Below are 10,721 nucleotides of genomic sequence, written 5' to 3' on the forward strand. Positions count from 1 at the left end.
GGAGAAGGGCACACTTGTAACATTAGGGCAAAAACAGAGCATTTACGAATCAGTTTACTTGAGCTCCCCCAAGTCCCCGCTGCTCCCAGGGGGGATCAGAGGGGGGACAGACCCTTGCGGCCGGTGCCCAGCGGTGAGGAGAACTACTGGTGCTGGATGTGTTGCGGCTTCATTCATTGGCACCACAAATGCTCCTCCTGTCTGCAGTGCGATCACCTGCACGTGTAGTACCACAATGCCGTCCATTCCCTGTGGGTCACACAATTAATGGCTGCAGGTTGGGTACCAGGGCTATAGAAGATCAAAATCTTCCTGCAATTGCTCTAGGTGGTGCTGTTGTACCTTTAATTACCAGAAGTAAGACAGATTAGCAATGGGATAAACCTACTTTTTGTTACTACAGCTCTACTCTTCTGTGGGTAACTGGAAAGACATGTAAGGGAACTCTTCCAATGGGTACTCCAGCGACAACTGTATTAAAAGAAGGGGATTTCCTTAACTTTGGAGAGATCTCCTCTCACTTCCTGTCTTAATGACAGGAAGTGAAGGAAAAGTTCCTCAGAAAAATAAAAAACAACTGGACAGAAACTTTAACTATTGCCTACTCTATCCAAAACAAAAATCCCTGCTTCTAACTGTTAGCCTAAACCCAATCATAACACCTAGCCCTGACTCCTTCAGCCACAAGTTTATCAGATATGTAATATATAGTTTTGTATATTTTTGTTCTAAGTTGACTGGGCCTTATTCATTTAGGTGTTTCATTGCATAACGCCTGACAGGAGGATGGATACCTATGGCAGCCCAGAATCAACTTACTTGTGGTTTTTGTTCATAGCACTGTGCCATTGTCAGTCCAGAAACGTTATTTCCTGCAGCTGTTGCGATTTATTTAATTTTTTTCAATTGTGTTTCTATTTGTTTTACTTGTTGGCTATTTTATGACTTCAGAACAGTGTGAAGTGATGTAAAGTCACCAGCACTCCAGACATCTCACAAATTTATTGTGAAGAGCATCATCACAGACCTGTATATCAAACTTTTGGGACCTTGCAGGGTCCCTTTCTCAAGGCATCATAGAGTTGCCTCTGTCATTCTGTTGCCTTGAGAAAGGGACGTTGTAAGGCCTTGAAACTTTGTCACAAATATCTGCGACACTGTTCTTCACATGTCTGAAGTGCTGGTGAGTTCGCATCTCTTAATTATAGTTTTGGAGCGACGCCATCCAACACTATCACTTTGAGCACTCGCTTATTATTTCAAGGTCTGGTACCATCTGGAGTGCAGCTTCATATATGAAAAATATATGTGTGGGTGCCTGGGATTTTCCTTAGGCCCCGTTCACATTTTGCACACACCCACGGTGCGCGTGTGCGCATTTTGGCATTTTAGTGGGCTGCCACATATGCGACAAACACGGCTAAAAAGCTCATGCAGCATTTTGAGCTGCAAGCTGTTACACAGCTTGTAATGACTCACTGCCCGGCTTACTGATACTGGAAGCTCAAGTATCAGGCTAGGCATTGGAGCATTTGGGCGAGTATAAGTACTCGCCCAAATACTCGGCATTGGCACCGATACTAGTATCGATGCATGTGACCGCATGAACAAAAATGCACATTTTACCTGCCACGTTTGGGGTGTCATTAGCTGGTAATGGTACCGCAAGCACATTGCACATTTTTAACATGCGCAGCCCAAAGTGTAAATGGAGCCTAAGGGAAGGGAGTCCAAAGAAGCTGCATAGAAGCCATGGATCATAGGAGGTAGCAAGAAATTTAGTAGTACACTTAAAGACATTTAAAATGGAAGGTACACAACTGATATTAATTTTGTGACTCATTTAGAGACTGTACTTGGATCAGATTAAAGGCTTAGGATGGCAGGGAATTCTTAGGTTATTGACATGGTTCTGCATATTTCATGTTAATAATGTTCCCTGTTTCTCTGCAGGTTCATAAGTTAGAGCCAGATGTTTGGAAGAATGTGGAAATAGTACATATTGACATTGCAGATCGAAGCCAGATTCACTCTAAGGTTGGTATGTGGCATTTCTGCAATTTAAAAAAAAAAAGAGATTAATCCATAATAGTATTTGTTCGGCCCTGTTCCATTGTGCCAATAGGGAAAAAAATAAATGTTCTCAAAAAGTTGGATCAGCCAGTACTAAGCATTAACACCAGTTTGTGACATTGATTAATCTCCTGCCAAATTTTGTGCAGACTATTACTTTGTTTCTGCCTGTACTCTTTTTATTGAAAAATCAGTTGTATATTGTATTTTAATGTTCCTCAATTTATACAAATATTTGAAATATTTTGTACATTATGTGATCTGAACACTCCTTTGCTTCATGCATAAAACGGCCCTCATGTTTTATGCTACCCAGGTGGTTTTTCTGGTCCCTGCTAAACAAAAGGGCTTATGTGTATCCTGGTAGCAGGAGCTCAGTTGTAGTCTTGTATATAAGAAACTGCCTGTGAATTGGACCCCAAGGCTCTTGTGTATGCTCTTATTTATGCGTAAGCGAGACTGCTCCTGATCACAGAAGTAATTTAAAAATGGACCCTTCCTGAAATCCTTTGTGTTCCATCTGTACTTAAAACCCCAAATTATTGGGCATCCAGATGTAATGGAAAAATGACTTAAGTTACGGAATAAAACTGGCCATAGACAAAAAAAACATGTAGGCACAATCTCATCTCCCCCAGACGAGTGTTCAGGCCAGCCCTTCCCTGAACATTAAGGGGCATTAATGGAGACAGTTTGTTTGGCCTAAGAAGAAAGACTAGGGAGGGCTGTAGTTACCTCCAGTGTTGACCGTTTAGGGGGAACACTAGTGATCAGGCAAGGTTTTTAATCCGGTGATGAAGCTCAGTCAGTGCCATCTGCAGGTAGCTCATAGATGTAGTTTTTGACTGGATCATTTACACCTGTCAACTATAACAATAGGTCCACTGAGAGGTGTAGTAAATAACATTGATTAACTTGTTTATATAAGTTTCTGAAAGTGGGTGGGATATGTTAGGCAGCAAGTGAACATTTTGTACCTGAGGTTGATGTGTTGAAAGCAGAAAAAATGGGCAAGCGTAAGGATTTGAGCGACGTTGACAAGGAGCAAATTGTTACGGCAGACTGGATCAGTGCATCTCCAAAACTGTAGCTCTTGTGGGATATTTCCAGTCTGCCGTGGTAACGACCTGCCAAAAGTGGTCCAAAGAAGGAAAACCGGTGAACCGGCGACAGAGTTATGGGTGGCCAAGGTTCGTTGATGCACATGGGGAGCTAAAGAGGCCCCACCTCGCAACTTACAGATACCATAACATACCCTTAGAGGTCTAGTAGAGTCCATGCCTTGAAGGGTCAGGGCTGTTTTAGTGGCAAAGGCGGAACCTACTCAACATTAGACTGGTGGTCATAATGTTATGACTGACCGTTGTCTATGGGCCCCTTTAGTCTGCCAAGGTATTGTAAACATTGACAAGTTGCCTACGGTGTGTTACTGCATAAAAGTATTAAGCAGGACTGCTATTTTAAAATTGTCTTTGGTTTAATTATACCGTTATAATAACTACAATTTTATTGTTATATTTTACACATTTCAAAATGTAAATAAGCATCTTTGTAAATGTATTTTTTTTTTTTTACATTAGTTATTCTTGCTGATATAGAATGTGTGGTGCAAAACAATTCTGCTATTAGGCTGTAACATACTTTGAAATTAAGTTTGTTAAAAGAACTTGTTTAATGTGCCTTCTCTCATTTATGCATTAACTGATCAAAATAATTTCAGGATTATAAACCAGAAGAGGATCCATCTAAATTTAAGTCTATCAAGACAGGTCGAGGACCACTTGCTCCTGATTGGAAGGTAATTTTGTCTATTTTCTTATAGTAAGTTCATAAGAGCATGCCATACAATGACATAAACCCATGGAGCTTTGAGCGGCTGTTCGGTAGGGTGCCAGTTTGTAACGGCTGTATGCTTTATGAGTGGTGCATGGCCGAAAGATGTATGAATAGGTACAACTTTGATTGTTGTACTAAATACTAAAAAGTTAGCCTTTTTGTTGTATTTGTTTTGTAATTTTTTTAGGCAGCAGTGTGGTTTATGCTCTGAATGTTGCAGGTTCTTTCTGAAAACTAGACGAATGTTAAAAAATCCTAAAAAAGTTAGATTTTTATGATTTAACCCACTACATGCAAGAAAATGGTCTGGTTGGTCACTTCAGCATCAGTATTCGTCATTATTGCAATTTACTTGCAGCCAGTGAAAGTCCCAGTTGACCCTTTTGCTTTTTTGTTTGTGCTGCTTGTAGAAAACATTGGGACAGCGGAAGGACATTCCTCACATGTGTTGTTATAAACTGGTGACTATCAAATTCAAATGGTGGGGCCTGCAGAACAAAGTGGAGAGCTTCATACAGAAGGTGAGAGCACAGTAGCAGCTGGAGAGTGTTCATCCTTTGTTTCAAGATCACATTTTTATGTACCAGCCAGCAATCCATTACAGAAATTGTGGTGTGGTTTCTTAAGCTGGCCATACAGAGCTCGAAATGTTAACTGATTCCTGCTGAATTGCCTAAACTTTGAGCCATGGGATGCCATATCAAAACTGTCATAATAGCAGTCACTGTTTAGGATTCAGGCAGCTGCGCGTGCTGCAGCTACCTGAATACAATAGCTGTCAGTGGATATTCTCCCATCCACACTGTTTAACGTGGACGGGGAAATTGATTGATTTTCTCTCGTTCAGCCCATAGGCTGAACATGAGCAAAAATGAAACCTCTATGGCTAATTTAGGATATTCAGAATGCCTGGTTGGCAACCACCTTCTCTTTCTTTCATTCAAATTAATCAGGCTGGCATTTTCATTCCAGCAACCCACATTTACTTACAAGACCAAACGTTTAGGTCCAAAGGAGTACTATTGGCAGAATATACATACAGTAATAAAGACCAAGCAGCTAACGCATAGCCTGCAATAAATGTTGGCGTTCATTCGAAATATAACCCAGCTGACTACCAACTTTATAATAGAAAGAACTACCCAAAATAAGTTATTGTGTATTAAAGGAGAACTATGGGGAAAGTGTTTTCCCCCATAGTTCTCCTAAGGGTCACGGGAGGACATAAACTAGCGTCCTCCTGTGGCCCAAAGCTCAGTATATCGCGAGCTACAGCTTGCTTAGACCGCCACAGCCGGGGCGGATCCCGACATAACTGTCGAGATCCACCTAGCTGCGTGATTGACAGCTGGCGCTGCCTATCTAGAGGCAGAGCCAGCTGTACCCGCCCCCTCCCCCATTCGTTCCTCCAATCAGCGCTCTAGGATCGGAGCGGGGAGGTGGGGAATCATGTCCCTGCAGAGAGCAGTGACGGTCACTCACGGCTCTCTGCAGGGACATGATCGAGAAGCGAGTGAGCGACGGTATGTGTTCGCTCACTTCCCGATCTATTGAGCCAACGTGTGACAGTTTCATTGTCACACGTCGGCTCGAACTATGAGGTTGAGTGCAAATCACTCGCCTCATAGTTCTCCTTTAAATAAGCCATGGTTCTGTCACCTTGTGCAGGGGAGCATTACCACCACATCCACCTTTTTAGATCTTTCACCTTCCCCTTTGGTGTGTTGTTTTTGAAGATACCAGAGATCAAAAGTTCACAAATATGTTTTGTTGTAGCTTCTACAATCCAAAAACACACAATGCATTAAGCAGTTTTTAAAAGCCTACATAGGTGGGAATGATACAATAAAATTGATAATAGTGAAAAATATTTTGCTTGTGACCCGAGTGAGGCCAAGCATTTAATCCTGACCCCTAGTAAAGTGTTTACACAAAATGTTGTTTTTTTTAATTTATTTTTTATTTTAGTACGCTAATAAGCTTCTGGAAGGAAAAATCTGTTACGTCTTGTAATCAGTTTCTTGCCATGGGCAACACAACCTCACTTCTTCTAAACACATTTTATCCATGAGCATCTTTGTGACAGTAACTAGAAAATCGCCCACCTTGTTCCATCCTCTGCGTCGATTGCAGTTGAATGTGCATACACTGATGTGAGAAGGATACAGCTTGATGGGATTAGTGCATATAGATTCCATTCTCTGTAACAGGATCGTGTTTTATGGTTCAGTTTCATCCCGTGTGTTGAAATCTTAAATAACCAAATTGTTAGGAGTTAACGAGTCACTAAAATGACAGAGAACTCATTGTCACAATCCCTAAATCGCTAAGTGACCTTGAACTGATATTGCAGAACTGGCTTATGAATCATTGCTGCAGCCTTGTTTTAAATTAAACTAGCTTAAAGCATGTACAATCTGCCTTTTATCTCTAAGACGATAGGCACCCTGTTCTCTGCAAGGGAAATATTTCAGTGTTATCTAAACATGAAATTAGAACATTTACTTTGCTTCGTTAGCTGACTGGACGCTCTTTAATTTTCTTGTTTCTTGAATGCTGGTTTTTGTTTGTCTATTTACATGATCTTAAAATGATATTAAAGTAAAAAGCTTTTTAAGCTATTTCAAATGCTGATTAAATCACTTACAATGGATGCTGCTTCTTGGTTTCCTGCAGAATCAGCTGGTCCCCTGAGCACTGTTCCTGATATCCTTTTTTAGGGTGACTCCTTTCCCTTGCACGGTCCCATGGGTCCATTCTTGTATGTGCTAGTAAACTATGTGCGTCTCCACAAACACACAGACCCAGCAGGGTACATCACTCCCCTGTTCTCTGCTCCTCTTTTGTCCCTCCCACCTCGCCTATAATGTAAAATCCAAGAAAGTTTTTAAAAAGTACCTGAGTTTCTTGCTATCAGCCTCATGCAATTGCCTGTGTGTCACTTAGCTTTGGAGGACAATCACTAGGAGCCAGTTAGATTCTGCACCATGTACTGCCGGTTAATATGCTTAAAAAGAAAGAGCACTGTGCTGCTTTTATGGTTTTTTTTTTTTTTATCAAGCTCTGCTGCTGTGTTGGAGGTCTACTCATTCCTTTTATGTCACTGGAATGGGGGAATCCATAAAAAATGGGGATAATATGGTGTTTCCACTGCTCCTGAAATTTAAACAAACTTTACTACATCAAGAAGTACCCATCTATACTCGCTTCTGAAAACCTGCAGTGGTAGAGTTCAGTTCAAAGAACGCTGACTTGATCTATAGCAGTGGTTCTCAACCTGTGTAACCTCGGGACCCACATTTGTCCTCGGTCATTAACTAGCGACCCAAGTTGCACTGCAATGTTCCTTGTTGCGGTACTGCACTTTCCGGTGCAGGCAATCGAACTCTGGGTGGGAGGTGCGTTTGGGTTGCCATTACGGAAATTGGAGTGGATGCTCAACCTGGGGTCCAGTGTGGTCTGCTGTGCCGTGATGGAGCTCCATCCATATGTGTTTTGGTTGTAAAGCTCCTGTGCGCGCCCGTAGAGGTGGCGGGAGCCAGAATTTGATGAGCTGTAAGCAATGCATGTATGGATGGAGCTCCCTCGTGGCCATAGCCCCACCTCATCCCACCTCAAGTCGGCACTGGGCACCATATTTTGGAATGGCTGCTCGGTGCGAGGACTGACAGTGCTTCTCTAGGGGGAGGCTGAGGATCCTTTCACCTAGAAAAGTGGAAGGCATGTGGCGACGCACTGGACATGGGGTCGCGACCCACTTTTGGGATCTATAGGATAGTTATTGAACTCAAGTAAAGCACTAGACAAATATAAGTAGAAAACTGACACTCGGGAAGGGATGGATCCAAATATAAACTTTCATTCAAAGATGACCTAAAAACGGCAAGTGGAAACAACTGAAGTATTTCGGCCCTCTCCAGGAGCCCTAATCGTAGCATAGATGCTATTATAAAGGCACCTGGATGGGGCTCAAATGCGTCACTTTCCACTTGCTGTTTTTATGCCTTTTATAAATTAAAGCTTAACCCTCTCGAGTGTCTGATTTTTACTTCTATTTGGAATACAGACTGAGCAGAGTGTTCACTATCCACCAGGTTTCTATGATGGTAGTTGTATAAGAGGAGGTAGGAGCAGCTTTCTTTTTGTGTCTTTTTAAAGCACTGGACACTGCCCTCCAATATTTATAGAAGACGGTATGGAAGGCTTTACAACAAGATAAGCTATATTGACATATCGCCTTCAGCACACAATTAAGCCCTCGTTCACACCTGAACGTTTTGTAGCGCGTTCTACGCTCGACGAACGCTCCACAAAACGCTCAAACATGAAAATCCCATTGTTTTCAATGGTTCTGGTTCACACCTTGCCGTATTTCAGCCTGTCCCTAACGTGCTACAAAACGGCCCACGCCTGAAAAGGTACATGTACTACTTTGGGCCGTTTTTGTTGCGCGTTTCCATTGGGAAACAGCCAAGTAGCCCTCAGAAACGCGCGTGTGTCGCGCAAATTTTTTAACCGCGAATCGCAGTTAAAAAAAACGTGCGACAGACGCGCATATGCAATACGCCTAGGTGTGAACCAGGCCTAAGTGTCTCATCCACTGCTGATTACTTTCCTTGTATGTCATTGAAACCTGCATGCAGCACTTGGCTGGATTTCTTTTAGTTTCAGCAAAACATGGCTTGAATGAAGCAAGTTCATAGACTAAAGAGCCTGTGTATGTGAACCCAAGTTAGGCCAATGCTCAGACTAACTTGCTGTTTTGTCAGCCAGTTTTATGGGTGCAGTGGGAGGAGTCCCCAGCATACTTGGGATGCTTGGAGTGCAATTCTAGGCGGATATAAAAGGCAAAAAGCAATGAAGCACTATAATCATTAATACATTTTTTAATTGATTTTTTGAGTGAAACCAGTGTAAGTACCTATATTTGATTCAAATCGTACCAGCGGGTATGGGATGACCTGGCCTTAGAGCAAGTGGGTTAAATGATGTTAGCCATCAGACTGAGGACATCTAGTGGCAGAAAAAAGAACTGCAGGGCAGATCTCTAGAATGAAGCTGAATATTGCTGCAAACGCTAGTTTTATCATTTTAACTTTTAATGGGAAAACATTTACAAAAAATTACAATGCAAATCAGTTTTTTTGCCAAACTGTACAGACTTTCAGATGTTTGCATTGAACAAATCGAACAAAAGCAATTGAAATAGGTCAACACAACAAATGTTTCAAGTGGTTTCTCCAAATTCAACTGAAAATGCAACTATTAATGACTTCTGCAGTCTCAAAATGATTCAACTCATTCATGGCAAGCATCTTTAGTACTTAGTAGAGCACCTTTTTGCTATTGTGACCTGCTGCAAACGCGATGCAAAGCCAAACACCAGCTTCTGGCAGCGTTCCTGAAGAATCTTACCCCGTTCTTCATGAGCAATGGCCTCCAGTTCAGTAATAGTTTTGGATTTTCGTCCTGCAACCACCTTCTTCAAATCCCACCAGAACGTTTCAATGGGGTTTTAAGTGACTGCAATGGACACTGTAGAATCTTCCAGGACTTCTTCTGCAACCAAGCCTTGGTGGAATTTGAGGTCTGCTGGGGATCACTGTCCTGTTGGAAGGTCCAATGATGCCCAAGCTTCAGCTTCCTTACAGATGGCATGACGTTTTCTCGTAGGATTTCCGGATACTTCAATGAATTCACTTGACTGAACCTGCTCACGCTTGAAAAATTAAGACCCCCTGCCCACACAAACACACAGTAAGGGCTCTCATGCATATATAAAGTTTTAAGCTATTCCAAATGCTCATGAAATCACTTATTATGGATGCTGCTTCTTGATGTTGAAAAGCTTTTTACTTTTCTGCAGAATCAGCTGGTCCCCTGAGCACTGGTCCTGACTTCCTGTTTTAGGTTGGCTCCATTCTCAGGCCCCGTTCACATATAGCGAATTGTCGCCGCGATATCGCGCATTTTTGCCGCGCGATATTGCGAGAAGTCGCCGGCCAATGCTATTCAATGGAGCTGTCTTAACTCCATGTCGCGCGTCGCGGTCGCAGGTCGCTTCTACCGGACCCTTTTTTCGGCGGATTTTGCGCGATTTTGCTTTTTTCCTATGGAGCCCGACGGAGAAGGTCGCGCTACCGTCGCTGGAACGTCGCCCGGAAAGTCTCGCTATCCCGGCCGCTGACAAGGTATGTCGCTATATGTGAACGGGGTCTTAAGCATGGAGCCAACCTGTTTTTAGTAAGCTGTGTGTGTCTCCACAAACACAGGCACAGCAAATCAAGCTACTTCCCTCCCCTCTCCTTCCTCCACCCTTCTACAAACTAATAGATGAACAGTTGCTGGAAATAGTGTTGTGTCTTGTGATCTTGTACTGGACAGGAAGTTCAGGGAAGCTGAACTGAGAGACTTGGAGTCAGCTGTTCAGAAACATGATGACTGTAAGTGCTTGGTCAAAAATGTAAAGAAATACATCTCCGGGCAATGTATGTGTTTGATCTGGATTAATTATTGAAAAAAATGTTGGAGAGTTTAATACTACTTTAACCACCTTCCGTCCATGGCCGTTTGTGAACAGCCGGACGGACGTCTGCTAGGAGCGGGAGGGCGTCTTAAGACGTCCTGCACACGAGAGGGGGAACTGTAAGCATATAAACAGCCAGCGATGGCTGTTTACATACAAGCGATCAGGCGTCCGATCGCTTGCAACAGCTGCGGGTGTGCGGCCTCCCCACCCCCCGTACCTCTGTCCCGCCGTCTCGTCGTCGCCGCTGCCGGTCCGTGATCTGATGGGGCCGGGGCATGACGCA

General features: G+C 43.0%; 1 protein-coding gene across 1 annotated transcript in view; it reads left to right on the plus strand.

Moving 5' to 3' along the window:
- PITPNA (phosphatidylinositol transfer protein alpha) overlaps positions 1-10,721 on the plus strand; it is a 66,374-nt gene that overhangs the window by 51,806 nt on the left and 3,847 nt on the right. Inside the window, exons 7-9 of the mRNA XM_018573541.1 lie at positions 1,954-2,037; positions 3,794-3,871; positions 4,320-4,430. Coding sequence (XP_018429043.1) covers positions 1,954-2,037; positions 3,794-3,871; positions 4,320-4,430 — 273 coding nt within the window. The remainder of the gene's footprint in view (positions 1-1,953; positions 2,038-3,793; positions 3,872-4,319; positions 4,431-10,721) is intronic.

This window comes from Nanorana parkeri, unplaced genomic scaffold, assembly GCF_000935625.1.
Source record: "Nanorana parkeri isolate BGI_ZX_2015 unplaced genomic scaffold, ASM93562v1 scaffold48, whole genome shotgun sequence".
In the NCBI taxonomy this organism is placed as follows: Eukaryota; Metazoa; Chordata; class Amphibia; order Anura; family Dicroglossidae; genus Nanorana; species Nanorana parkeri.